Source organism: Cordyceps javanica, chromosome 3 (assembly GCF_051103115.1).
Source record: "Cordyceps javanica chromosome 3, complete sequence".
In the NCBI taxonomy this organism is placed as follows: domain Eukaryota; kingdom Fungi; phylum Ascomycota; class Sordariomycetes; order Hypocreales; family Cordycipitaceae; genus Cordyceps; species Cordyceps javanica.
The window spans coordinates 755,797-783,388 of NC_139297.1; the positions used below are offsets into that span (position 1 = coordinate 755,797).

Consider the following 27,592-nt stretch of genomic DNA (forward strand, 5'->3'; position numbering starts at 1 on the left):
TCCCAAATAGGCAACCAGGCCCAGCGCCGCAGCGAGTACAGAACCCCCTGGGTACCTAGGTAGGTGCTGGGGTGACTACAGAGTACTACTCTCTCTTTCTCTCTTTCTTTCTTTCTTTCTCTCTCTTTCTCTCTCTATCTCTTTTTTTTCCTTTTTCTCCTCTTGTCCTCTTCATTACCTGATCGTCTGTGTAGTTTGATTTTTTTGATACACATCATTTTTTTTTTCATCATCAGTAAGTAAAGCTTGTCATCTGGCCCGAATTGTCGGTCCCACCACACACACGTCCCCTTTCCCCTGCCAAAAATAATTCGGCCCCGCATAGATCCCTGTCTTACTAACACCACTCCTTGCTGCTTTAACCACACGCCAAACTCTGCACACCCCTCTTCTCTGATTTCTGCCGGCCAACCTTCTTGCCAAAACCGACAACACCCTCTCTTGACCCCCCCCCCCCCCCCCCCCCTTCCTCTCCTCAATCGACCGCTCCCTTGTCCTGACTTTACTATTCTCTGTAATATGTGTACCCAGTGCATTCGCCATCGACTTCTACTGCTTCTCATGTTCTTCATCATTCTTACTTACCCGGTGGGTGGTCAGTGGCACCCCTCTGGCTTCGTCGTGCCTCGGTCTCTCCATTCAGGCGTCGCCAATCTACCATGCCCAGCTGGTCCCCCCCCCCCCCCCCCATGTACAGATTCATCTACAAAGAAACACGCATTAGTCTCGTCTGTCAGCTCATTGCCGTCGCTTTTCGGTTTTTGCATCAAAGTCATTTCCACCTCGTATCTCTTGTCCTGCCGCATGACGGCTTCCCCCTCCCCCAAGAGATTATGATTGAGAGACTCGTCCCGAAGCAAGCCCCCGCGGCCCGCCCAAACCACTTATTTCGTGGCTGCGAGGTATAGCCGTGAGGCTTTCCAACGGTCTCTGTTCGGCTCCTCTCTTGCTCAGATCATTCGCCGGCGGAAACTTATTCTCCCGGCCAGTCAAGTCTGACCTTGCTCCTAATCCGCCTCGCCTCCGCACAAGACGCGGAGCGAGCCTCCTCCCTTCTCCCTTGGACCCTTTCGAGTTGCAGCCGTCCAGAACGCGCCGGAAAAAGCCCGCTTCTGGTGGCTGCCTCTCTCTCTCTCTCTCTCCATCAGGTAGCGCCGCGCTTGGCTTCTGCCACCAAAACGGGACGGATTGTCCAGCCAAGTGTCTTGGTCCGCCATCACTCTGTCTTGCTCCGTCGAGGCCGCCGCCCGTCTCCCAAGTGGTGACGCTGCTCTTTAGGTAGGGAGAAATCTGTACCATGTACTGTGCGCCGGATTCTCCAGCTCGCTTCTCTTCAACTTACTACACTCGGTCACGGAATGACAGGTCAAGTACAATGGGCTCCGCACTCTGGATATGATTGCCGGTGCCTTGCTCTCCCATACTGATTAGCGGCCGACCTGACGGCCTTGTTCCCGCAAGATCCTAATAGTATACCTTCTCTTGGATTCTCTGCCCTCTCCACGCACGCCCACGTCCCTTCCCCCCCTCCCCCAGCAATTAGCAGTCAGTGACCTAATTGGTGGCTACCGCTCTCTTGATCCGTCTCCGAGTATTCCGTGCCTTCTTTGTGTGCACACCAGAGAGACGTGCCCAGTAAATCAGCTACTACTATTAGCGCCTCGCCCACCTTGTCCAGCCAGCCTGGCTCGGCCGGCGACCTCGATCGCAACTCGTCCCACCTTCTTACCCACCCCCCTGGTCTCTCTGAACCTCTGAAGCAATACGCCGTCCGTGCCCTCTGGTCTCCTACTATTCCTGCACCGGCCAGTACCGTCTGTTCCAGTCCCACCCTCCTCAACCCGCACTCCTCCCACCCTTCTCCCACCCTCCCACCAGCCTCACATATCACACGCCCTCAACCCTCTCGCCTCAGACCTCAACAAAGACGGCCATTCTGGATGGGTACATGGCAAGCCTGGCCAGCGCCGATGGGACCTGACCCCGGTGGGCGAAAAGCCACTGCTTGCCTGTGGTCTAATGCAGGCCTACTGAGCCAAGATCTCCGACCCAGTATCCCGGTCCACTCCCTTGTCCTAAAACTTACACCACTCTGGACCTCTCTCTGTCTTAACTCTACACCTGGATGCTGGCTCGGCAGCCTCGCCGGATACTTAACCCCCCTCATCCACCACCACCTCAAGAGCCCCAGCTCTGCAAAGCATCTCGAACATATATATCTTCCTCAATCCCTCCGCCCTCCTTTACTGCCTCATCCTTGTTCTATCATTTCAGCCTCTTTAGCAAAACACATCTTGCATACATTCGCACTTTGCATATTTCAAATCCTCAGCTACTCATCTGCGCCCTGCTTGCGTCTGACTTGCTTGCCCCTCGGCCTCACCTGTATATCAACGTCGCTCGTCTTGCTCCTATGAGCAGGATCAACACATCTCATACAATGGCACTCACTGCTCAGCCCGCCGCGCACCCCAACTGGGGCCGCTGGCCGCAGAATATGCCCAACGACTTCAACATGATGGATGGCCAAGGCTTCCTGCCCTACGACTCTCGCGGCCCTCCTCATCCGCCTCCTCCTCCTCCTCCTCCACAGATGCCGCAGCAACCGCAACGCCATATGGCTCCTCAATACGTCGTCGGACCGCCAAGTTACAACTCGCAACCGGCACCTCCAAGCTTCACAACCCCGCAGTACCAGGCTCCTACTACTTTCCAATATGTGCCTTATCACAGCCCTTCACCGACGTCTCCCGTTGGCTCGCCCTTCCGGAGTGACTATCACGAGCGCCAACTGCCCCAGGCCGAACAGGGTCGCATGATTTTCCAGCGTGATGCCAAGTCTCTCCACGAAGTGCAGGCTCCTTCTCCCTCTGCTCGCAGCGAGTCACGCGGCTCTACAAGTCGTTGTTCCGTTTCTTCGCACCCTACTGCTAACGCCAAAACGATCACATACAACGAAACCCTCAACCCTAAAGACAGAGTAAATTTCGACACTGACGTCGACGAGCTGATGAAGGCTATCCAGAGAAAGAAGTCTGAGGCTACCCTTGAGGCCTCCCAGGGTCCTACACCTGCTCACACGCCCCGTGCTGATCACACTGAGCCTTCCACCCCGTCCGGCACCACCGCTCCTGCTGCTACCACTGGTACTGCTGCTGCTGCTGAGACCAAACCCAAGAAGAAGTGGGTGTGCGATGGCCCCAGCTGCAACAAAAGCTTCGTTCAGAAGACGCATCTGGACATCCACCGCCGTACTCACACAGGAGCCAAGCCCTACGTCTGCACCAAAGAGAACTGCGGGCTCACCTTCTCCCAGAGAGGTAACCTCAAGACGCACATGCGTCGTCACACTGGCGAGAAGCCCTTTTCCTGCCGCATCTGCGGAAAGACCTTTGCTCAGCGAGGCAATGTTCGCTCGCACGAGGAAACTCACAAAGGCATGAAGCCATATGTCTGCAAGCTCGATGACTGCAACAAGACTTTTTCACAGCTTGGCAACATGAAGACTCACCAGAACAACTTCCACAAGGAGAGCATCAAGAGACTTACAACCATGTTTGTCAAGCTTGCTGCCGAGGGCGACATCCCCGATGAGCACTTGGAGCTCTTTGAGTACTTCAACGAGCACTACAAGAACAGCAACAAGGGTGTCAAGGGCCGCGGCAAGGCGCGCACCGTCGCGGCCCGCAAGCCCAAGGGCCAGCCCCGATCGCAGAGCCTCTCCGGTCCCGTTCCCCAGCAGCCTCTGCCGCAGATTCACCGACATCACAGCCTGTCCTCCTACGACCTGACCAGCCAGAGCACGGCGCCCGGCATGGCCAGCGTCCCTCGGACACACCACAACCCAGAGTACGCCATGTTTGAACAGCCTGACGTTCTCTACGCGGACGACCACGGCCACCACCACATGAGCTTCACCGACCGCCTGTACTAAATGACGACTGTTTATGATTACAACGAAAGAATGCAAAGAGAAAAGCGGCCCCCAAAAAAAGTCGGACTTGTGTGTGGTGAGAGAGACGCGAGAGGAAGTGATTTGGAAAGCCCGACGCAACAACGACGTGACGAAATATACTTATGACTGCGCATGGCTGACCTGGCCGGGGAAAATCACACCCACAAACACCAATTGGGAAAAACTCTGTCAACAGTCAGAACCTCCCCGTCCAGAGTCTAGGAAGTTTATTGTTTGGCGCCTGATTTCTGTCTTTTTTTTTTCGTGTGTGTATGTGTTGAGAAAGACTTTCATTATTCTTTGAAGGGGGGAAAAGGAGGAGGGGTTGATTTTTGGAACAGCAAATACTTTTCATGTCATTTGGCAGGAGGAAAGAAAAAAGTTGGAGGTTTTTTGTCATTTTGCCATTTTTTTTCGACTATTGCTTTTGCTCATTGCCTCTCTGTGTGTTTTTCGGGTTTATAATATTTTGCTGTTGTCTCTGTGTTTGTCTGGTTTGGCTGTTTGAACTACCATATTTTGTACTGCACTCCTCGATTCTCTCATTCATACTGCTTTCGTTGGTGACTCTATCAGGGGTCCTTTTTTTTATACACTTATATGCAGCGTTGGGCATAGCTAACATCTTACCACATGGTACCCTTTTTGTTCTTTTCGTTGCTTTCGTTCACCCCCTCCTCCCTCTTTTCAATTTTTCTATACATATCAAAGGCTAAAAGAGGGTTCATTCATTGCGAGGAGAAGTGCCCTTGTTTCTTTCATTCAAATATCAGGGCAACTTGAGCGGTTTTTCTTTTATTCTTTTTTGCTCGGAGAGGTTATACAGCACTTGCAAGGAGGCTGCAGCCCACGCACATGACACATATATACACTCACTCACTCACTCACTCCCGAGGAAGCAGTACGAGAGGGAAATTACAATCCAATTCTACTCTTGACAATACTTAATGGCGCATAGTGTCCTGTACTCATCAGAAAATACAAGAAAGTGGATTGTGAATATCTAATCAAGCGTTGTTCTAGAACTTGTGAAGAGGGCCATAACGGGGCTGAGCGTATAAAATCTGTTGGCCTTGTACCTTGTATAATTTTTTTTCTTTTTAGTCAGTTATCAATTTATCTCGCATATGCCGTGCAGCCTTGATACACGTAAATAGCAAAAGGAAAAAAAAACATGGCGAGGCCTGGCTCTCTCGCTCGGGCTGTTGCCTCGCGCCACCCGCTCCCTGTGTCGCAGCCAGGACGGGGGTGAGGGGAGGGAAGGGGGCGCACAGCAGACCCGAGATAACACCAGCTCAGTGGGAGCATTTTGAAGCAGTGCATGTTGTTGCATAAAATTTTCAAAGTTGGGCAGTGTGTTTGCTCCAGCAGTAACGGCGAGGTTGGCACACCACCTGGCTCCCCAATGAGTTGACCGAAAGCTTTCTCACACCCACCACACCTACTGATACACACGTGTGTGTGTGTATATGATGGGAAGCACACACCACCACCCCTTCTGCAATATACAACAGCCCGCCCACCTCACGCGCCCCCCCCCCCTGACCCCTACATAACAAGAACAAAAAAAATGACAGATAGAGAGACGTAGCAAGCTCCTGCGACGACTCTATCTGAAATCCAGCACTAAAAAAAGGAACCGCACTAGTGGCAAAAAAGAAACAAAGGGTAGATTTGCACGCCTCTCTCGCCAAAGTCGTTCCGCGTTTGACTGGAAGGGAGGAAAAAGCAACGAGGCGGGGTTGATTGATTGGGCCAAGAGACAAGACGGCCGCCACCACCCACTGCAGCGTCGCCTTTTCTGGCCTCCCTTGCGTCGATTTGCTACCCAAAAGAGGTTGCGAGGCTCGCTCGATCCGGTTCTCCTGCCACTTGTCCAGTCACCAACAGGGAAGGGGAGGGGCGTGGGCAGAACTGGAACACGGCCGACAAGAACACAAAAAGAGGGGAGTCGGAAGTAACAGTCTTGCTGGAAACGCCTCATGGAAAGAAAATGTGTGCTGTAAGTAGGGACCCTGGTGGGTAGATGAGGACCCCCTTTCCCAAAAAAATCTGCTTGCCAGATCATACTGCATGCGTGTCGCTGCATGGCATGGCTGGCAGCAGGGCGTGTGCAGCAGTGAGCTCTTCGTGACTCTGGTGATACGGTCCGTCTTCAGAAAGAACGACGCTTGCGCGCCGCTGGACAACGGGGCGGCGCGCACCTCAGCCATTTGGTGGTGTTGAATGGCCAACAAAAGGACTCAGAAAGGGAAGCACCACCAACACGCAGACACGAGCGTCCATTGTTCAGCCCCAGCGCCACGTTGCCTCGTAGTAGGCAAAGAGGCGCAAGTTAAGCACAGCTCTGAAGTCTGGACCGTAATATCACCATCTTCAAGGATATATTTGTCCTCGGCGTAAAAGCTCGCGAGACAGCACTGGAGATGCTCCATTTTAGTCTTGCGCACACGACGCAGGATGCTGGTGGATTGTGGTAGTCAGGCCATTGTCTGACCCTCTGGCACCGAGTAGAGACATTGTTCTGGGCGTGTTTCTTCCCACAGCAATTAATCGGCACAGCTAGTGAGCACAGCCTGCATTGTATACTGCGACAATGAGGTCTGCCTGGGAAGGCCAACTTGATTCTGCGGCGGGAAGACTGTGGACTCGAGTGTTTGGCGCCGCCATCGTCTATGGCCGCCCTTCTACATCCCAATGCCCGATCCCACACCAAGTCTGCAGCTACTCGCCCTGCCGTCACTGCCGCTCAGTCATGTCGAAGCTTCAACGACGAGTACTTTCAATGTGACCTGCAACAGCGGCATCTGTGTCACCCAAGTACCAAGTTTGCCGGCGCTGTCGTCTTGATTTGCCGTCGCCAACCACCTCAATCGTCCCGCTTCCGTTGGAGGGTATGACCAGCGTTGCGGAAGAGGAGCCCGATCTCGGGCCGCAATTGGAGACTAGGACGAATTGGAAACAGAACCTTAATATAGAGCATCGAATGGCGCAGCATGGAGTAACACCCGCTACAGGTGGTCATCGTCAACCCGAAACAGACCTAGGTGACAACTTTATGCTGGACAAATTGTGAATTATGCCACCTCAAGAGGTTCTAAGAAGCCGATCCCGGTGTTGAAACAGCCTCTGTATCTTACTAAGGTCTCCACTATTCTCGACAATCGTAGCCCACCAACTTTTGAGACGTCTCGGTGAAATCGAGAGAATCCCGATGGCGAGGCCGACGACCATCATGCTAGGTGCACGCCCAATGAGCCTTGGCGGAACGTAAAACGACAACACGGGGTTGGCAAGGACGGGCTGGGTCGAGGAAGGAACTAATGTGCTTTGTCTATTCTTGTTCAGCTGCACGTGGCGTGTGATTTTGCATTCCAGCGGATGAAACCAAGAGAATTTTCCAGAGCTCCTTGGCTGGCTCTACTTGGTAGTAGGCCAGTATTGGGGAGCTCCGAGGAGTAGCCCGCGAAAGCAAACGAGGAACAGATGCCGAGGCCCGTGGCGTTTTCTCTCCTTTGCCCGATTTTTGTCTTCTTGGGTAAAGCGTGCTGTGCCCTGTACAGCTGAGTTGGCGCACTGGATGCTCAGCAACTTTCTGTGGAGGGATCTGAGACATGGCGAGGACCTCAGCCACTCGTACGTCTTTCCTTTGTCGATACGAGACAACGTCCCAAGTTATGAGCCGTCCAATGTAGCTTTGGGGTAGGATTCCCGCTGATGCGGGTAACCCTCGAGCACATTTATCCACCGTGGAGCGTCGAGACAAACAGAATGTTGTCACCACTCTTTAGCTCATACGCCTCCTCGCCCTCCAGCTCCCAATCTGCATCGTTGATGAGGACCAATATGCCTGGTCGTCTGGATCGACAAGAGACAGGTTAGCTTGCAAACTAAAGAAAAGGGAATTGGGCGTAGTGAGTAGCGGAGGGAACAAGGCTACTGTAGCTCCATGATGAGCACGGCGCCGCGATATGGGGTACATGGCCGCGTCCCCTCCGTGGCATCCGGTAATGCATGTGGCGTTCTAAGAGACATACAAGTGGCCGTCCAGGACGAAAAGCTCTTTTCTGGTGTCATTCATTACATTTTCGCAAAGATGGTCTATCAGCGCAGCGATGGTGGTGGGCTGTCCATCTTCGCTCTGAGCTCGCAGAGCTAGTGAATGGAGTCTTTGGTCTGAGAATAGCATCTCTAGCCCGCCGCTATTTTCAAGTCAGTCAGCGTGTTCATTCCTGTGCCGCTTCAAAGATATGAATTTTCGGTTCGACAGTGCTCGACGTAGCACCACACACAAGATTGATTGCTCCGTTTGAGCTGGGGGAAAACTTACGAGAACTCAACCGCCAAGGACAATTGCTCCGTAGAGGCAGCCATGATAAGAAATGTCGCAGGCGCAAAATCGCGGAGCCGTAGTGAAAGGAAATGTGCTCGTCGTGATCAAAAGAAGATGATGTCTTCACCTGATGTCTGAATAATTTCGGGGATCGTCCTGTTCGTCCAGCCTGACAGACGGGCAGGAAACGCTAGTGCCACTCGAATGATGACTAAGCTCTGATAACCCAACTAACTGAATCTGGGGCTTGGCCAGCTACAGCCAATCAGAGTACGAGATGGACACAATTTTCAGACTCACACCTCTGACCAAGCCTGGCAATTTTGGATGATATGGGCAGCCAAAGCGTCTCTATAGATTATTTGTCTGCTGGCGCCAACAGGCAAACCGCAGTTGCCGATTGGAGTGGAGGTGACTTGCTGGCTTTTGGCGCAGACACCAATATCGCCATTTGGGCGCCCAAGGTACGATATCATTAACAGATGGAAGGGTGAAGGCTGATTTTCAAGTATAGGACAATGCGCAACGGGGCATCTCTAGCCTTTTGAAAGGCCATACAGATACTGTAAAGGCTGTGACATTTCTCTCAGAACAAAATGACGATGAGGCGAGCTACCTCATCAGTGGCGCAAACGACAAATCTCTCATTGTTTGGAAGTCTGCTCGGGCTCAAACGAAATTTAAATTGCTTCACACGTCACACGACCATACCGGAGCTATCAACTGCGTTGCAGCCATCCGTCTGGTGGGTAAGCCAGCGAGATGGCTCATTGCAAGCGGTGCTGCCGACGCCACTATTCATATCTGGAGCTTTGCGTCGGATAAGCTTGAGCTACTTCAGTCTATCAAGACAACGCCCAAGTTCTTTCCCCTCTCCTTGTCCCTGAGCTGGCTCGGCGATGATGGCGATGTGCTCGCTCTGTCCGCGGCCGGCACCAAGGACGTTATTCAGATTCTGACTGCGGAGACGAATGCCGACGCTCTTCAGTTCCAGGTACAGGCCACCCTGCGTGGCCACGAAGGTTGGGTTCGGTCACTAAGCTTTGCCCGTGAGAGCAGCAAGCCAGGTAGCGACTTGCTGCTCGCGTCAGCCAGCCAAGATAAATACGTCCGTATATGGAGATTTCACCAGGGCCAGGAGCTACCCGCAGCGGCCGCAGACGGCGCCGACGCGTCGGGCGGTGCCTATGTGCCCGGGAAATCGCCTTCAAACAAGGCGCACTGGATCAAAGCTGCTGGCAAGGATTTCTCCGTCACCTTTGAGGCGCTGCTCCTGGGTCATGAAGACTGGATCTACAGCGCCAGGTGGCATACTCACACAGACGGCAAGCTCCAGCTGCTGTCCACATCTGCAGATAACTCACTCGCAATCTGGGAAGCAGACCCGACATCGGGAATCTGGGTGAGCATGGTACGGCTTGGCGAAATCAGTCGCGAAAAGGGCGCGACAACAGCAACAGGGAGCACAGGCGGCTTCTGGACAGGTCTGTGGTCGCCCGACGGCAACTCTGTCGCGTGTCTCGGTCGCACTGGAAGCTGGCGCCGCTGGGAGTATGAAGCCTCGGAAGATGTATGGCGCCCCTGCATTGCCATCTCCGGGCACACCAAGGCCGTTTCAGGTATCGCTTGGTCGAAGGACGGAGAGTATCTGCTCTCGACCAGCCTGGATCAGACGACGAGGCTACACACCAAATGGACCTCCTCAGGAGCCAACACATGGCACGAGATGTCGCGGCCGCAGATCCATGGCTACGACCTCAATTGCATTGACTCCATCAGCCCGACGCAGTTCGTTTCGGGCGCCGACGAGAAGCTAATGCGTGTCTTTAGCGAGCCGCGAGCCGTGGCCGCGATGCTGCACCGGCTCGGCGCCATCGGCAGCGGCTCGGCAGCGGCAGCCATGCCCGATGCGGCCAACATGCCAGTCCTAGGTCTCTCCAACAAGGCTATCGATGCCGTCGACGACGACGCCGAGATCCAGCCCGTCGACGACCGCGACCGCGAGGCCATGGATCCGGCATCCGTCGTGAAGAAGTCGCAACTCGACATTGACCGCCCACCGTTTGAGGAGATACTCTCGCGCGCGACTCTGTGGCCGGAGAGCGAGAAGCTGTACGGCCACGGGTACGAGCTTTCGTGCCTCGCAGCCAGTCACGACGGCCGGCTCATCGCCAGCGCCTGCCGGGCCAGCTCTCTAAACCACGCTGTCATCCGCCTCTTCGAGACGGAGCGCTGGACCGAGGTGCGTCCGCCGCTGGCCGCGCACACGCTGACTGCCACTCGGCTGCGCTTCTCTCTCGACGACGCATACCTCCTCAGCGTCGGCCGCGACCGGCAATGGGCCGTATTTCAGCGCACGGCCGAGGGCGGCGGCGGCGGCGGCGGCGGCAGCCAAGGCGACGGCGGGGCGCCGTACGAGCTGCTGCAGTCCAATCCCAAGGGCCACACGCGCATGATACTCGACTGCGCGTGGGCGGCGCCGCCAGCTGACCCCGCGCGGGGGCCGCTGCTCTTTGCCACCGCCGGTCGCGACAAGCAGATCCGCTTGTGGCGCGGGCAGCCCGGCGTCGTCGAGGGCAGGCTCGAGTTTTCGCAAGCGGCCGCCCTGTCGACAGGCGTGCCGGTCACGGCCGTCGACTTTTTGCCGCGGACGGTCGGGGAGCAAGGCCGGCACGTGCTGGCGTTTGGCACCGAAGACGGGCGCGTCGGCACGTACCTGGTGTCGGCGGACGGCGCCGAGGCCAAGGAGCTGCCGCTGCCGGCTGACATGCATCTTCCCAAGACGGTGCTGCAGCTCGCTTGGCGCCCGTCGCCAAAGGGCGGCAACGCGGTTACTGAGCTGGCAGTCGCGGGTGAGGACTCCTCGCTGCGGCTTTATGCATTTCAGGAAGACTTTTTGCAAAGCGCGTAGAAAATCATGTACGCTAATGAATGCATATTATAGACAAGATTTCACATGGTACACGAGGGCTTGTAAAAAGTCTAGTATACGTAGTATTATCATTAAGGTCTCATTCGCTGAGAATATGTATAGTTATGCATAATGTGCACCAATGCCGGTTTGCCTACAAACCATGTAACAACGCCATACCGATGTGAGATTGCTCAATCACGTCCGTGTCCGTATCCGGATGCCGACTTGCCCTGCAAATACTGTTCTCGTAGCCCATTCCCCATGCGCATGCACATGCATATGCACATGCACTCATTTCTGTTTTGTTCTCTCGTCAAAACAGCCCAAACTGCGTGGTTGATTTCCGGCCCCGTCCCGCTTTTATATCTATTGTACGTTCTGGTGCACAGCTCGGTCCTGTGCTGCCCTCGGTCTCTCTTACAACTCGGCCTTGACGAGCGGGGTTTCGGCGGCGGTGACGATGGGGATGGTGGCGTCGAGCACACCCGATGTCAGGACCTCGCGGACGGCACCGCGCGCCGATGCAGCGACGTCGATGCTCTCGCCATTGATGTAATACCAGACGCGGCCGGCAAGGACGGTGACGTGGTGGGGGAGGTAGAGCACGGCGGCGATGAAGGTCAGGCTGAAGAGGAGGAAGACGATGGAGTCTTGCCGGACGCTTGTTAGCAGGTGGACATATTGAGGAGGGAAAAAAGGCCCTGGGGATTCATGGGCGTCCCGGAGAAAGGAGGGAGGGCTTGCAAACGGGTGCAATAAAACATACAAAAAGCAAACTTCTCCCAGGGCGTAAACATGTACACGGCAAAGGTGACCTCGATCTGGATCTGCTTCTTGCGCAGCCATTTGGTAAACTGGGCAAACGAAGACATTCTTGCGGTATTAGAGTGTTTTGTCGGGAACGTGCCGGCTGGTGCTTGCTTTTCGCGAGCTTGACTGCTTCGATCGCGATGCGTTGCAATCCGCTCTAGTGGCGGTTGTCGATAAGGGGGAGGGGGGGGTAGTTCGTCGGCGGTCGGGAGGGCGTTGCTGAACCGTCTGAATTATGCAGGATGCAGGATTCAATTGCAGTGTCTTCTCGAGCGATGTTCCAGAGCGTCGCTGGTCTTGTAGTGTTTTCGCATGTAGTGATTAGCAAAACGATTGCCAATGGTGTCACTACGGAGTCGACGGGACGAGGTTGTCGAAAATTAAAAAAAGGGTCTCCCCACTAATAACGTCGGCCGCCCACTTGCGGGCCAACACCCACTTCCAGGCCAGCCTACCAAGAATAGAGGGCATCACGAAGAAACCTCATAATAAATATGATAAATACATCACCATCATCAATCGCCGTATTGCCTTGTAGAGCTCGACAACGCCATTGCGGAAGGCGACCGCAGCTGAGCCGCAGCCGCACAGGACAGTGACGTGAGCAGCAACGCGGAGGAGGAAAGTACCCACGCCTGGCTTAGGGGCAAACCACGCGAAGCAATTTCATTGAACGCAATCATCATCATGTCACCAGACGATATAGTCCTGCATGGTTCGGATGCCGAAATCAAAACACTGATCGCGCAGAGCCCGCGATTTAAAAACCATGATGGAATTGTACTGTTATCAGACCGATTCCTCGCCAAAGCCTACAGGCCAGATTGCCTCGCCGATACGATGAAAACGATTGAAGTTGTGCAATCTCTCGGTATACGAACACCAAAGATGATACGTCTAATATCGTATCCAGACGTCGAATTTCTCGTCATGGAACGAATTCAGGGGCAGACAATGGAAGATGCTTGGCCTAGGCTAGGCTGGTATGCGTCTCTTCGTCTGGCCTTGCAGCTTCGCCACTCTGTGTCGTTGATGCGATCGATCATCTCGGATACTGCCGGATCCTAGCACTGCACTGTCCGCGGCGACAATTCCAGCCGCCTCCCAAGTCGTATATGACGGTATAGATCCAGAATCTGCACCCCTCCATTTCCTCGATGAATGTGTGCTTCTGCCTCTTGTGGCTGCTGATAAGGTCTGTGATGGTGCGAACCGTAACTCCAGGAGCGACATCGAAAGATAGCCAATGAATGGCTTTCATGGTCATCCGGTACTGCTTAGAAGTCACGTCAATCTTGCCTCGCAGCCCATCAGAGCCATAACCAAGGGCCATGTCAAGTCTGACCGAATGCTGATCCGCAAGTTCTAGGAAAATGGCCCAATGGTTGGTAGGCGGGTTTCCATCCGCAAATGTCGCCGTTAAAGGTGATGTGGGGTGGCCCGCAAGTGGGTGGTCGACGTTATATCGTCACCAAAGGTCGCGACGTTGTTATACTAGCGTGGCTGTTTGGCTGGGTTACTCTATTATTACCGCCATTATCATTATGGCATGTATTGTTTAGGGGAGGATTCTTTTTCAGAAATCTCAAATTAATCAAGATGAAATGAAGATGGTCGGCTTAAAAGCCTACGGTACGTGGCAGTGGCGCGCAACACCCATCATACGCATACCACTTACACGGATATCCAGTCTCAACACCTGGTCGGTCCCTCAGGCTGGACATTCTCTTGCACTAATTAATGAAAACTTGCTTCGAGCCGACATCTAGATTGTGAGGCAACTTCATTTTGAGTTGTTCGATTCCGAGCCTTACGCTTTTCCGACTTTTCCTCCCCTGCCTAGAACAGCGCTCCAATCGCATGTATTTAAAAAAAATGCGTTCAGCTACGATTCAGCCATTCCAGGTCACTTTCGCTTCTAACTGGCTGCCACAATTGCGGACTCATACGACGAACCCTGTCAGCAACTACAGCTCATCGGTAGCTTCGCACTTTGAGAACTTTGGTCTCATCCTTGGGCTCACTTAACGACCGATAAAGTATCGATTTCTTTGCGACATGGCCAAGACATTCAGGCTTCTCAATACAGCCACCTGGGCAGTCGAGGTCTTCGCAATCGGGCACGCGCCGCCTTACCTGGCCGTGTCCCATGCCTGGTCGGACCGCATCTTCCCGAGGCAGCTGCCTCTCGCGCCCTCCTTCGGCAGCGACGCCATCCGGGAGACGATCCTCCAGCGAGGCCTGCCCCAGGTGCGGCACTGCTGGGTCGACCTGTTCTGCATCATCCAAGACTCGGACCAAGACATGTGCGAGCAGATCCCGCTCATGGGCCACATCTACGGCGACGCCGCCGCCGTCCTCGTCATCCTCACCAGCACGCTCGACCTGACGCAGGCGCAAATCGACCACGGCACCGCGCGGCTCGGCGGGGCGCTCGCCGTCTGGCGCGACGAGACCTGGGCCGACGACGCCGTCCGGCGCTACTGGGCGCGCGGTCCGGGCCGCGCCCTCCTCGTGCGCGCCATGGACGTCCTCGCGCGCTTCACCCACGCGGCGTGGGGCACCCGCGTCTGGACGCTGCAGGAGTACCTGCTGGCCGCGAACCTCGTGTGGATCGGCGCCGACCTCCGGCCCGTATCCGTCAGCGACGAGCTCTTCGCCGCCGTGCCCCGACTGTGCGAGGAGCTGGCCATTTCCGAGTGCGCGCGCCGTGGGGATCCGGCCACGGGCCGGTACGAGCTGCTCTTTTCGCACTTTTCGGGTATGGCGGCCCGGCGCACCGGCGCCATCGACCGGACGCGGGTCATGGAGCTGCTCGGGAACCGTGAGGCGTTCCTCCCCGTCGACGAGGTGTACGGCTCCATGGCCGTCTCCACCGTCGAGATCAGCGTGCGCCTCGAGGAGTCGAGGGAGAGCGCGTGGAAGAGGTGGACCGAGGCGGCGCTGACGGCGGGCCATTTGCGATGGCTCATGGTGCCACCCGCCATGGCCGCAGCCGGTGATGGTGCGGCCGCTCAAACATGCGAACAAGTCATGTGCTCGAAGCGCCACGAGCTGTCGTCTGCGTCCGGGCTGGATACAGTCACGCCGTACGGGCCAGTCGCTGTTTCTGACGGCACCGTCTCACTCACCGCAAGACCGATCGGATCTTGCAAGATTCTCCGTCCACTTGGCCCGGTGCATCGAGGGAGCAACGGCTGGGTGCATCGGGATCTGACTCTCATTCTCTTTGCGAATGGAAATTGGTTCTCTGCTATCGATATTGCCGTCGCATTTGGCGCAGGGCGCTACACGAACAAGCAGCTGCTCATGATTGCGCAGGCCCTTGTCAGTAACTACGACCGCGCGGTGCGCTTCGTGAAAAAGAACGCCGAGACCAGATTCTGTCTTTTATTCCAATCGGAAAGGTACGTTCGCATATGGGCTGATTTTATGCAGCTCCAATCACAGTCCGTCATGGATACGCTCAATTTTGGCTTTGGATATCTTGTCCAGGTCCGGTGTGCTGCCTCGGCACCGTTCCTGACAGTGGTGGTCACAAACGGGCGCCGTCCGGATGGAGAACTTGTGGCCTTTGACTGCAATGCATGCGGTGGTGACAGGCGGCATTCGCTCTTGATTGGAGAGAAGCCTACCGTGGATACGCAGAAGCAGCGAGGCGGTCCAGACATTACATGGCACAAGGCTGGCGTCACAGTTTCTGTGGGTGAAGTCTACTCCCATGGGTGGGATAGTGTTCCGCTTGTCGAGATCAGCGTCGGGGGGTCGAGGTGTCAAGTCTGTAGGCAAGTTTTTGATGCCCCCAGTGCATCCCACGCACAAGTCCGTGCTCAAAGCCTGGGAAAGAACGGTTCGAAGGCAATGGGCCGGCGGCTGCGGAAGGGTCGCAGAGACGATGCTCGTCGACGGCGCATCAAAAGAGCTGTTCAGTCAAGACAGAGAAGACCTAGATTGATACAGCACAGCTACCTCCTGTTCAAATAGAATATGAGGCTGATAATTAGCGCCTTTCCTATCTCATGGCTCATATGAATGATGTTCGGTGTGTTGGCAACTGCCACAGACCTCACTGTAGGATGATCGCAAACAGCCAACCATTTCAATATCTCAATCGGCCCTACGTATTCCTTTTTTACTTTTTACGTGGCTGAGAACTGAATCCGCATGTAAGTCGAGCCATTCATGACCCGTTTCGTGTCGGCTCTTACAAAATGGGCATCTAGGTAGCTTTGGGTTGCCCTAGTTCATAAATCATAAAAAGATCCTACAAAATCTGTATCAATGGATCCTGTAGCCTAGGCTCACTAATTAAGATTGTATACAAAAGGCTTCCACACTTATACCTCTGCGAACCGTTTTCAGATTCTGCACCAAGAGAGCTTCTCAACCATGCTGGCCTGAGTTTCGAGTGAGGCGTCCCCTCCGTCATCAGCGCTTTTCATTGTCGAGCAGCTCCGAATCATGCCCACCACCTCGGATCCAGCTTGATGCTCCAGGAAGGCCAGGCATTTTTTGGATTCAAACAAGTCGTGCAGCGAGGGAAGCGAGGTAGCGTTGCCGTCTTCGCCGGCCCGGGCAATCTCGTCAGCCAGGCCCGGCTTGGTGAAGGTGGACTGTATGTCCAGCAGCGGCTTCCAGGCCACCAGCTCCACGAGCACGGCCGCGAGCGCGTACATGTCGAAGCGCTTCTGGTACGTCTGGCGGTCGGCCCCGCAGGTCTGCGGGTGGCGGTAGAGCTCCTCCTCCAGGTCGAACTCGAGGTACGACGTGTACTTTTGCGCCGCGTCCCACGTGTCCGGCCGCGCGTACTCGTAGCCGACAACGTAGGGCCTCGACATGACGAACGTCTGGGCGTCGGAGCCGTGCGCCGCGAGGAAGACGACGTTGTCGGAGCGCAGGTTCTTGTGCATCCAGCCTGCGGTGTGCAGCTGCAGCATGGTCTCGGCCAAGGCCAGCGCGATCTCGAGGCGGCGGGCGAGCGGCACGAACGAGCATGCCTTGAACAGCGTCCTGAGGGTCTTGAGCTCGTAGCTCACGGACGGGTCCGGTACGCGGTAGACTATGCCGTGTGCGTCCTTGCTCTCCGCAGGATAGTAGCCGAAACATTCCAGAGAACGGAAGGATGGATCGTGGATAGACATGAGCAACACGGCCAGGGACTTTATCTGCTCCTCATACTTGTTCCAGTCTGGCGCTCCGGCCGTCTTCCACTGGATGAGAACTTGGCAGCCGTGGTAGCTGGCAAACTCCAAGCCCATCCATCGAAGCTGCTGCGACTCCCGACACGGTTTCAGCGTGCGCTTCAGCTTCCGGAGCTTGGGTAGCTGAGGGTGTACCTCCCTGGTGGACGGCGGCCGCGTCTCGCCTTCCTGCCTGTCCGCGCCGAGCAGAAGCCGTACTTGCTTGAAGTATGCCGCCGATTTGATTGCCTGTTGTTCGCTGCTGAGTGATGGCCTGTCGTCAACAAGGTCGATGATTTGGGCCACATCGGCGGCTGTCGAAGTCATTGAGAGGACACCCCTTATCAAAAGGTTGTACTCGGCCTTGGTCTCCTCTCTTTCGGCTTGGTCGAGCAGGAGATCGAGATTGTCGATGACGCCCCGGATCTCGCTCACATATCGCTTCAGCTTGTCCTTATCGCGGGTAGCCCAGCGCAGCCGCTTGAATGTGCCGTTGCTTGCATTGATGATGCGGCCGGCGGTTGTGTAAATGGTGGGCCTGAGCTTGCTGATCATCCTACCGATGCTGGTCTCTGGCGTCATCGAAGCAGCATTTATCTTGCCATTCTTCGCTTCAACTTCGTCGACTGTTACGTCGAGGGAGTAGCGATCCTTGAGCTGGTCGCTGGTGGTCAGGAAGGCGTTGAGCTGCTCGAGGAGCATCTTGGCCATTAACCAATTCAAATTCAACCTGGGCTGGAAAGAGTTGGATTCCACTCCCACTCTTTCGGCCCAGTATAGCAGTCGAAATTTCTCAAATTCCAGGAGCGTATGCAAGAGGTCACCATCGTTACCTATGTGCTGAGCGGCGTATAAAAACTCGAATGCCTGGACGCAACACTCAAAAGCCTTGAACGTAAAGCCCACGACTGATAGGGCTGCTGTTGCCTCCATTTCTTTGATTCTCTCTGTGATACTTCTTAGTTTGAGAAGAAATTGGGCGATATAGATAAACGATACTACTGCGGGATAATAAACTTGATTGCGCAGCGTGCGGGGCATCTTTCGAGGGTAACCGACATGCATCTCCCAGTAAGATCAGGCTGCAGCGATCCCGTATTGGGGTCGAATCGACCGTGATCCATCCCAGCTGAGGAGGGGTAGTCTAGGGGTGCATAATGAAGCTGGAACCCCCCTCTTCAGCCTGATATCATGCTCCCATCTCCAAATCGGCTCTCATATAGACCTTGCATCTTTCATTTTCTGATTAAACAGTGGAACCGTCGTCGCCATCTGATAAGGTCACAAGGATAATAAGTAGTCAATACCTTTCATCCATTACTTTGTCAGCTTTATCCGTATCTTCTCGAGAGATTCTCTTCTAGCATGGCTAGCTTTCTCTCAACATTTGCTCGCAAGCTGCTTGAGCCTCTTGCGCCACAAGTCACACCGACCGAAAAGGACATCAACAAGCTTCTAGGCTCTCTCTGCGTCTTTCCAGCAGAATTTTCTGCCAAGGATCATAGGATATCGGAGCACAAGATCCAACAAATTCGGATACATCTTCAGTCTCTAGATCGACTGGCCGGGAGAAGCGGCCGAGCAGTATGGTGTTACAGACCGCGCATTTATGCTATCCTCAGAACCCTGGGCAAGGTTTCGCTCATGGATGAGTTCATTCGAGAAGACTTGAACGATTTCTTTCTGCCGTGGAATGAAAGAACCCTGCCCAGGAGCTTCTTCAGCGGCGAAAATGAGGCCGACTTGAGGACGGCCTTCCTCAAGGTCCAGGAGTTTTACTTGACTGATTCGAGCGTCAAAGATGTGGAAGCAGGAAAGTCACACCAAAACCTAAGTCTTGACGGAGACAAGTTTTTCATTCCTTGCCGGCATCTTGGTCAAGGAGGATTTGGGTAAGCAGACTCAGAACTCGGTCTCTCTACTCTATCCCTCACGCCTTTTGTCTTGAGCTCTGATCCTATTTCTTGTTCTCCATGTCCCCTCCGTATCGTGGCTTCACGTATTTCCGTTTCGTACTTGACCATGTTGGTTCATCAACGTTGAAGGATGCTCTGACTATCTCATTAGTGGCGTCGACGAAGTCTTTAGTAGTCTTAGTCAGAAGCGATACGCTCGCAAACGAGTCTCGAGAGGCCGTCACAACGAGCACGACAATCGAAGCCTTAAGATGCAGGAAGCGCTTGTGAAGGAGCTCGAGGTTCTCAAGGTTCTCAGTCGACAGCAATGTCATCGCCACCTAGTCAAAATTATCGGCAGCTACACGGATCGGCATTATATCGCATACCTTATGGAGCCAGTCGCTGAGAACAATCTCGAACAGCTCCTGGAAAGCAATCGCATGACTGATCAGCTACGAAGTTCCTTGTGCCATTTCTACGGCTGTCTGGCTGGAGCTATTCGTCATCTCCACCGCAACCAGCTCCGTCATCGCGATCTAACGGCTCGCAACATCCTCATCTACCGAAACGAGGTATATGTAAGCGACTTTGGCTCTGCTTACAACTGGGCAGAACATAGCCGTGCTGAAACGCGCCATTTGAACCCGCCGGTCACTCAAGAGTACATGGCGCCGGAGATTGATCGAAGGGAGACTCGTGGCGAGCCTAGCGACATGTGGTCTCTGGGTGTAATATATCTCAAAATGACAACTCGTCTTCTCGGCCGCAGTCTCGCCGATCTTAAAGCCCACGTTGAGCAGCATGCGAGACGAAATAAGCATTCACGTTATTTCTATGCCAACATTCCCGCCGTTCGAGAATGGCTGCAGAAGCTGTCCCACAATGATACCCAAACCGATAATGAGCCCATCTCGTGGACCTATGATTTGATGAGCCCGCAGCCGGACGACCGGCCCCGCGCGTTCGAGCTGATGAGGGACATCTTGGAGTCGCCCTCTTTCAATCGTTTCTGCTGTTTCAAGTGTTATCCGGATTTTCAGGCTGAGACCTTCATGTATGATGGACCTTCCCACACAGAGGGCACTGTCGCTGGTGCCGCTGAGACCATGGACACTGTCGAGCGGCTGTTTTCGCCCGTCATCGACCAAGACACGCATGAGATCGATGAATGGCTCCAATCAGTTTTGGATCAAGTTGACCGACCAAAAATTGTCAGCGAGCACAGAGAACCGCCTGTCCTGTACGACCCCTCGGGAGAGGCGTCACGAGAGATGGAGCCCGTCAAAGCCGAGTATCCTGTCCCAGAGGCAGCCGCAGAGGACTTGTACGAGCCTAATTTGCTTTGTTCTTGGCCTATATTCCAGTATCAAGCTCCTTCCGTCTCATTCAACTCAACACAAGAGCTTGATACAGCAGAGATACCTACTCCAGCCACAAAAACCAGCATTGATTGGAATGATCAAGAGCTAGTGTCGCCACCAGCAACTCCAGTTCTGAACCAGGAGGCCATCCGATATCGCAACCTTTGCGATTCACAGCTTGGATTTGAGGAGTATGACGATGAATCTTCGAGGCTATACGATGAGTTCTCGGATCGATCTGACGAAAGCGGCTCGGCCTTCTACACGGCCCGGCAAGATCCCAGTAAACCCTTGGAGGACCTGCTCAACACAACCAAATGGGCATTCGAGGAAGAATCAGACAAGTCAGAAACTGTTTTTGGCCAAGACGCCGAACAAGAAGCAGCGATTCTGAAGCTGACAACGAGCCAGGGCCCACCAGAGCCGAAGACCCTGATAAGAGAGTCGAAATATGTAGCGGTATCCGATTCGCCCCGCGCGTCGAAGGTCCTTGAAGGAAATCAGGAAGAAAGCGAGGTAGACAAGAAAAAGCAGGACAATACTTCCAGGATAAATTTCGGAGAGAATAATGTATCTGAGAAGCAAAGAAAGAACAAGTCAAAGGGCATCAAGAGTGTACCTACAGAGTCTGTATTTAAAGAACCCGAGGTCTCTTCGACCAAACGGATCAGCAGCCAGGACTTGAGCAACGGAATGCTCAAATCAGAGACCTCGGTAAAGCGCTCCAACCCGAAGAAGAAGCTCGCTTTCCAGATCAACGTGGAGGAGAATAATATCCAAGAGGGCCAAACGGTCTTGGAGTCGGCAGATGATGCAGCTGCGGACGCGTACCCGCCACCGGCTGGAGCACCGCAGCGTCCGCAGAAGCTGTCCCGCGCCAACATACGAGTCTTGGGGGAGATGGATCGACAGGTGAAGCCACGCAGCTTCAAGAAGAGGGAGCCCCCGGTCCGACCCGACGTGGAGCGTCTCATGCAGGACTTCCACAAGAAGGCGTCCGCATCTGACCGGGCCACGACGGTCATGTCCGAGGGCACCAAGAGGCTCAACCGGCAGCTGGCCCTCAAGACCCTTCCGCCGAACTACATGGAAGGCCTGCTGGTGGGCGCCTGCAAGGAGGGTAAAAGCGCCCAGGTCAGGCACCTGCTGACAATGATCCCCGCCAAGCGAGGCAGGGAGGCGTGGCGTCGGTTCGACGCGCTGATGCAGGCGATCAAGGGGGCCAGCCAGCGGCACAACAAGTGCGTCCGCAACCTGATCGAGGCCGAGGCCGTCAACGTCAACCAGTGCAGCAGGGCGACGGGCAAGGGGCCGCTGCACGCGGCGCTGGGCTTGCCCGGCTTCAAGGGCTACGGCGCTCTCGTGCTGCTCCTCCTCGAGGGCAGGGCGGACCCGAACCTGCCGGATCGGAACGGCGACTACCCCATCACCATCCTCTTCTCCGGGGCCGAGTCGGCCCCGCTGGAGCCGCACCGGCTCGAGGCGCTGGCCCTCCTGCTGCGGGCCGACGCCCTGCCGGACACGAGGCTTCCCGGCAGCAAGAGCACGCCGCTGCACCTGGCGGTGCGGCGCCAGGACAAGCTGGCCGTGTCCATGCTGCTGCACAGGGGCGCCGACGTCGACGCGCAGAACTCGGCCGGGATGACGGCGCTGCTGCTCTGGGCGAACCAGCTCCGCGCCGGCGCCGCGCCGCCAATCGTCGTCCTGGACCTGCTCCTGGCGCACGGGGCGCGCGTCGACGCGCGCGACCCGGCCAGGGGGCGGACGGCCCTGCACCAGGCCGTCCGCGCGAGCAGGGCCGAGGCCGTCGACTTGCTGCTCCGGCACAGGGCCGACGCGGCGCGCAGGGACGCCCACGGCAACGACGCCCTGGCCCTGGCCGTGCAGCACGCGGGCGGCGGGCTGGCCCGGCCGGACGGGCCGCAGCGGCGGGCCAGGCAAGACGTCGTTGCCGAGCACGCCGAGATCATGGCGCTGCTCGGCGAGGCCGGGGGCTACGACTGGCCCGCGAGGCCGGGCGAGTGCGCGGTGCAGACGGCCATCCGAGAAGACAACGCGGGACTGCTAAAGCAGTTGCTGAGTCGCCAGTTGGATCCGGCAGCGTCTTTTCCAGAGGGCAGTATACGAGCTTATGCCATGAAGCACGGTAGCCTCGAGGTCCGGGGGCTTCTCGGCGCTTCCTAGGCCGTCTTTATAATGAATGGCGGCGGAATTGATAAATTCCTTGGCCAATGAGGAGTGAAATCAAAAAAAAAAAAGACACACTACGCCTAGACACTAATTTGCATTCTCAACTGATTAGTTAAACCTACATTATTCAAGTCTTTTGTGGTGAGTCGGCCGTCATCGTAGTCGCATCCGAGATGCCAAAACTTTCGATATCAGACATCAAAGGACATGATACGGGTATATGAACTTGTCTTTTTTTTTTTCCTCCCTCTCCTCCCCCGCCTCTCTCTCTCTCTCTCTCTCTCTCACGGCCATGTCATCCTTCCACGAACTTGTTCTCGTATGTTCTATGCAGGTCACCGCAGACACCAGGAGCCGCTGTTACGGCCGGGTGCGGTCGCAGTGAGGTTTCTTTTTTTTTCTTTTTTTTTTTTTGCAGTCTTCTCTTCCTCCCTTGAAAAATATACCGAGTTCAGAGGTCTAAAGGTCGTAAAATTTATACATGTATATATATATATATAGAGAGAGAGAGAGAGAGAATCAGCTACCAGCCAAGAATCGAGCGGCCGGCTGGATGTCATTGCAACTAGACTAGCGAAAAAGTGACAAAAGTGCCCAGGGCAGTGCCTACTACGGCTTTTCAGCAAGCCGAGAGTATGCTTGAGAGTGACAATGTTTTTTTAACAGGCATATTTCCCCAAGATTGTAGTATCAGCACACGTCATCTACGTGGATATCATGGAGCAAGCGTGGAGATAGATGTGCATGATGCATATGCTCCTCAAGACAGAGACAGACGGTGCAAGATGGACACTGGGAGTTGCAAAAGTTTCATGGATGGTTTTTTTTTTTTTGAGAGGTAAAGCACAATAAACACAATACACAGCGCATGTCTTACTGCCTCTTGCCTACCAACTACCTAGGTCAATAAAATGCTCCGTTGTGACGGCCACAGACGCTCCATGTCGAACAAGCCAAGCCGGGCCCACCCCGGCCGGTCCTCTCAACCGTTCTTCCCGGTTGCCGGTTTCACCTCCAAGCCGATCCTCGATTCTTCATCTCACCACTCCCAATTCTCCACGCGCCCCTTTCCCCTTTTCAGCGCCTCGAATTATTCATCAATCAAAGTTGTCTTTTAAAAAAAAAAAAAAAGAGGAAGCTTACTCTTTCCATTTTGTTCGACGCACATCATCAAAGCAGAGAAGAAATTCTTGGGGAAAAAAAACAAAACGCTTCGACCAGCTCACAATGCAGTGTCTCCTGCGCCGCGCGCGCATCGCCGCCGCCTGCTCCTCCTCTTCCTCTTCCTCTCCCGTGTTCTTCTCCCCTCGGCGGCTCCTCGCAAGCACGTCCTCTGCGCTGCAAGCGTCCATGCCCTCACGTCCCAAGCCGCCGCCCGACTCTGAGATTGAAGAGTCCTACCTCAAAGGCAGCGGCCCCGGCGGCCAGAAGATTGTAAGTATATAAACCAGCCACCACACACAGACGAGACCGCTTCCCCCCTCCCTTCTTTTCTTTTTCCCGTCCTTGATCTTTTGTCTCTCAACAAATTCTCTCAACTCGAAAAACAAAACCGGCGGCTCTCAAACTGACAACATACTCCCCCCCCCCCCCTCTTTCAACAAATCCAGAACAAGACCAACTCGGCCGTGCAGCTCAAGCACCTCCCCACAGGCATCGTCGTCAAGTCGCAGGCGACGCGGTCGCGGTCGCAGAACCGCAAGATCGCGCGCGACATCCTCGCGCAGCGCCTCGACGACCTCCTCAACGGCGAGCAGAGCCGCGCGGGCATCGTCGGCGCCGTCCGCAAGAAGAGGGCCGACAGCGCGGCCAAGAAGAGCAGGCGCAAGTACAAGAAGCTGGAGGAGGAGAAGCAGCAGAGCAGGCAGGTGGCAGAGCAGGAGGCAAGGCAAGGAGAAGGAGGAGGAGGAGGAGGAGCAGTAGCAGTAGCAACAGGAGAAGGAGAAGGAGTAGGGACAACGACAGCCCATAGGGATACCATGTCGCGAGATGCGATTGTCCATGATGGCATGGCGCAATCGAGGCAAAAGCTGGCAGAGAAGCCAGACGAGTACAAAGGTGACTCATCGCAGACAAACAGCGATGCGATACCAAGCCAGCCGATAGATGCACCAAGTAAAAACCAGTGATAATACAGGCTGGTACTGATCGGAGCATCTACAGATCACTCATAATCTCTCCCGCCCCCGAGAAAATAGAGCATAGAGAATAAACATACGCGAGCTTAGATTATAAACAAACGATACATACAACACTTTCAAAGACCACGGCTGGAAATCACAACGCATTTTTTTACTAAGTATACAAACTTAACCGTCGCATTCTTCCATTGGGCTACACCCTTTAGCAAAGATAGTAAAAAAGAATTTTTGGTGTGAAACTTCAGCGTCTAGTCCGTAAAGCCTCGTAGAATACCCAGCCGGGCTACATTGCACGGGCCATCGCCATTACCCTCAAAGAACCAGCACCCAACCTCCTTGATCCTATCGAAAGCATGTTGCAAATATGAAAGTCGATGGCGGCGCGCACGAGGCCGATGATATTCTGCGCCGTTCGCCGCCTTCGCAATCTTTGCCAGCGTTGAAGGAAAAGAGGTCTTCGTTTTGGTTTGTCCACGCTGGAAACGAGTCAGTCGAGCGTCCATGCCGTCAGCAGACTTGAGAGCAAAACTCACCTTAGAAGCACTTGCGGTGGACGATAGAAGGACCGCTCTCGTCGTACTCCTGCTTGGAGATCCACATTTGCTGGAAGGTGGACAGGGAGGCGAGAATGGAACCACCGATCCAGACCGAGTACTTGCGCTCGGGGGGAGCAATAATCTTGACCTTCATGGAAGAAGGAGCAAGAGTGGTAATCTCCTTCTGCATACGGTCGGCGAGACCAGGGTACATGGTAGTACCGCCAGACTGTGCGAGTTAGCGACGAAGCGTAGGTTAACAATGCCAGCACACATACCATGACAATGTTGCCGTAGAGATCCTTGCGAACATCGACATCGCACTTGATGATCGAGTTGAAGGTGGTGGCGTGAATACCGCCGGACTCGAGGCCGAGGACGGAGGGCTGGAAGAGAGCCTCGGGGGTGCGGAAGCGCTCGTTGCCGATGGTGATGACCTGACCGTCGGGAAGCTCGTACGACTTCTCGAGAGAAGAGCTCTGGGCAGCAGTCTGAATCTCCTGCTCAAAGTCAAGAGCGACGTAGCAGAGCTTCTCCTTGATGTCACGGACGATTTCACGCTCGGCAGTGGTGGAGAAGGCGTAACCGCGCTCGGCAAGAATCTTCATGAGGTAGTCGGTAAGATCACGGCCAGCCATGTCGACACGGGCAATGGCGTGGGGGAGAGCGAAACCCTCGTAGATGGGGACAACGTGAGTGACACCATCACCGGAGTCGAGAACGATACCGGTAGTACGGCCAGAGGCGTAGAGGGAGAGGACGGCCTGGATGGAGACGTAGAAGGCCGGGGCGTTGAAGGTCTCAAAGACAATCTGGGTCATCTTCTCACGGTTGGACTTGGGGTTGATGGGGGCCTCGGTGAGAAGGACGGGGTGCTCCTCGGGGGCGACGCGGAGCTCGTTGTAGAAGGTGTGGTGCCAAATCTTCTCCATGTCGTCCCAGTTGGTGACGACACCGTGCTCAATGGGGTAGCGGAGGGTAAGGATACCACGCTTGGACTGAGCCTCGTCACCGACGTAGGAGTCCTTCTGGCCCATACCAATCATGATACTGCGAAACGGCGTTAGAGATGGGGTTCGATGTTGGGAGTGGCGCATGGGCGTGTGAGCGCGATGCTTCCAAGCGCATTCCAATTCTAATTTCTAGGTTTCGGTCAAGACTTACCCATGGTGACGGGGACGGCCGACAATGGAAGCTGGAGTGCCTGGTTAGTTAAGGCTCAAATTTTGGGGCGCAGAACATCGCCATCCATCAGGCGAGACGTTGAGCCAGCCGTTGGGCCAAAAAGCGTGCAAAGCTGACGATGGGAGCTAAAGTGGGGTACTTACGGAAAACAGCTCGGGGCGCATCATCACCGGCGAAACCGGCCTTGCACATACCGGAGCTGCAGCGCTGGTCAGTATCCGAAAAAAAGAAGGTTGAAAAGCCTCCGTCATCGTTTCCGAGCCTGAATTTTATTCCCTTCCTGGTTCGGCCAGATCAAAGCTGCGCAGGGCGTTTGGTGCGGGCAAACATGGACGACTCTGTCGACACGGCACATCGGACCAGGAGGGGTAAGGGGCTCAGGCTGGCGAACTTGTCGGTGAGGCGGTGGGGGGGATTGAGAGCTTACCCATTGTCAATGACGAGGGCAGCAACTTCTTCTGTAAGAGAAGAAAAACAAATACATGTCAGCGATTGATTCAAGGCGTCAAAAGGGCAATGGCATCGCAGGTGGCGGCCGCAAGAGCATGCACCGCGGGGAGGGGCGGGATTGCGTAAACGCGGCAGCGAGATGAGAAGGCAAAGGAAACGTACCCTCCATAGTTGCGAGGTCTGGGTTTGTGGAATTAAAAAAAGAAAAAGTCGGAAGGGGTTGCGACGAGAAGACGAGCTCAAGGAACTGAAAGGACCTCGAGAGCTAGACGGAGCGTTGGTAGATGGAGAATGAGCCAAAGGGGGACAAGACTCGGGCACGGGGAAGAAGGAAGATGGAGTGGGAGTTGAATGTTTTTGTAGAGGGAAACGAGAGCGAAGGGTTAGAGGCAGGAAGGTGTGGAGGACGAGGGGCCAATGGAAAGGAGTCGAGGTATCTCCGCTAGCTGGCGCGGGCGGGGCGGTACAAGGAAAGCTTCTCTTGCAGACTTGCAGACCTGCAGCAGAAGAAAGCCCTGGACGAAGGCCACCAGTGGTTACCCTGGCATGCTGAGGTACCTGCCACCCTGCCTCCCGCCTACTGTACCTACGTATTTATGTGCCACCAAGCATGTATGTATGAGCGGGTGGTGGGTGGCA

General features: G+C 55.0%; 9 protein-coding genes across 9 annotated transcripts; 5 read left to right on the plus strand and 4 right to left on the minus strand.

The window, feature by feature from the left end:
• Positions 1 to 2,440: 2,440 nt before the first annotated feature.
• Positions 2,441 to 3,934, plus strand: V2A60_004451 (C2H2-type zinc finger protein; the record flags this gene model as incomplete). The annotated part of the gene is made up of 1 exon (XM_083255770.1): positions 2,441 to 3,934. One exon carries the CDS (start codon positions 2,441 to 2,443, stop codon positions 3,932 to 3,934), a length of 1,494 nt encoding a protein of 497 aa, XP_083111896.1.
• A 3,761-nt stretch (positions 3,935 to 7,695) lies between these two features.
• Positions 7,696 to 8,329, minus strand: V2A60_004452 (ubiquitin-related modifier URM1; the record flags this gene model as incomplete). The annotated part of the gene is made up of 3 exons (XM_083255771.1): positions 7,696 to 7,813; positions 7,993 to 8,157; positions 8,286 to 8,329. The coding sequence occupies 3 exons, from the start codon at positions 8,327 to 8,329 to the stop codon at positions 7,696 to 7,698; spliced, it is 327 nt and encodes a 108-aa protein (XP_083111897.1).
• A 291-nt stretch (positions 8,330 to 8,620) lies between these two features.
• On the plus strand, positions 8,621 to 11,199 carry V2A60_004453 (Elongator subunit ELP2; the record flags this gene model as incomplete). Its single annotated transcript, XM_083255772.1, has 2 exons — positions 8,621 to 8,752; positions 8,803 to 11,199. 2 exons carry the CDS (start codon positions 8,621 to 8,623, stop codon positions 11,197 to 11,199), a joined length of 2,529 nt encoding a protein of 842 aa, XP_083111898.1.
• Positions 11,200 to 11,619: 420 nt separating this feature from the next.
• On the minus strand, positions 11,620 to 12,074 carry V2A60_004454 (serine palmitoyltransferase small subunit family protein; the record flags this gene model as incomplete). Its single annotated transcript, XM_083255773.1, has 2 exons — positions 11,620 to 11,852; positions 11,969 to 12,074. The coding sequence occupies 2 exons, from the start codon at positions 12,072 to 12,074 to the stop codon at positions 11,620 to 11,622; spliced, it is 339 nt and encodes a 112-aa protein (XP_083111899.1).
• Positions 12,075 to 14,070: 1,996 nt separating this feature from the next.
• On the plus strand, positions 14,071 to 15,996 carry V2A60_004455 (uncharacterized protein; the record flags this gene model as incomplete). The annotated part of the gene is made up of 1 exon (XM_083255774.1): positions 14,071 to 15,996. The coding sequence occupies one exon, from the start codon at positions 14,071 to 14,073 to the stop codon at positions 15,994 to 15,996; it is 1,926 nt and encodes a 641-aa protein (XP_083111900.1).
• Positions 15,997 to 16,370: 374 nt separating this feature from the next.
• On the minus strand, positions 16,371 to 17,894 carry V2A60_004456 (uncharacterized protein; the record flags this gene model as incomplete). The annotated part of the gene is made up of 1 exon (XM_083255775.1): positions 16,371 to 17,894. The coding sequence occupies one exon, from the start codon at positions 17,892 to 17,894 to the stop codon at positions 16,371 to 16,373; it is 1,524 nt and encodes a 507-aa protein (XP_083111901.1).
• Positions 17,895 to 18,557: 663 nt separating this feature from the next.
• V2A60_004457 (uncharacterized protein) lies at positions 18,558 to 22,635 on the plus strand (the record flags this gene model as incomplete). The annotated part of the gene is made up of 2 exons (XM_083255776.1): positions 18,558 to 19,084; positions 19,260 to 22,635. The coding sequence occupies 2 exons, from the start codon at positions 18,558 to 18,560 to the stop codon at positions 22,633 to 22,635; spliced, it is 3,903 nt and encodes a 1,300-aa protein (XP_083111902.1).
• Positions 22,636 to 23,868: 1,233 nt separating this feature from the next.
• Positions 23,869 to 24,770, plus strand: V2A60_004458 (RF-1 domain-containing protein; the record flags this gene model as incomplete). The annotated part of the gene is made up of 2 exons (XM_083255777.1): positions 23,869 to 24,075; positions 24,252 to 24,770. The coding sequence occupies 2 exons, from the start codon at positions 23,869 to 23,871 to the stop codon at positions 24,768 to 24,770; spliced, it is 726 nt and encodes a 241-aa protein (XP_083111903.1).
• A 546-nt stretch (positions 24,771 to 25,316) lies between these two features.
• Positions 25,317 to 27,122, minus strand: V2A60_004459 (actin; the record flags this gene model as incomplete). Its single annotated transcript, XM_083255778.1, has 6 exons — positions 25,317 to 25,547; positions 25,597 to 26,368; positions 26,483 to 26,513; positions 26,647 to 26,702; positions 26,931 to 26,961; positions 27,116 to 27,122. The coding sequence occupies 6 exons, from the start codon at positions 27,120 to 27,122 to the stop codon at positions 25,317 to 25,319; spliced, it is 1,128 nt and encodes a 375-aa protein (XP_083111904.1).
• Positions 27,123 to 27,592: the final 470 nt, after the last annotated feature.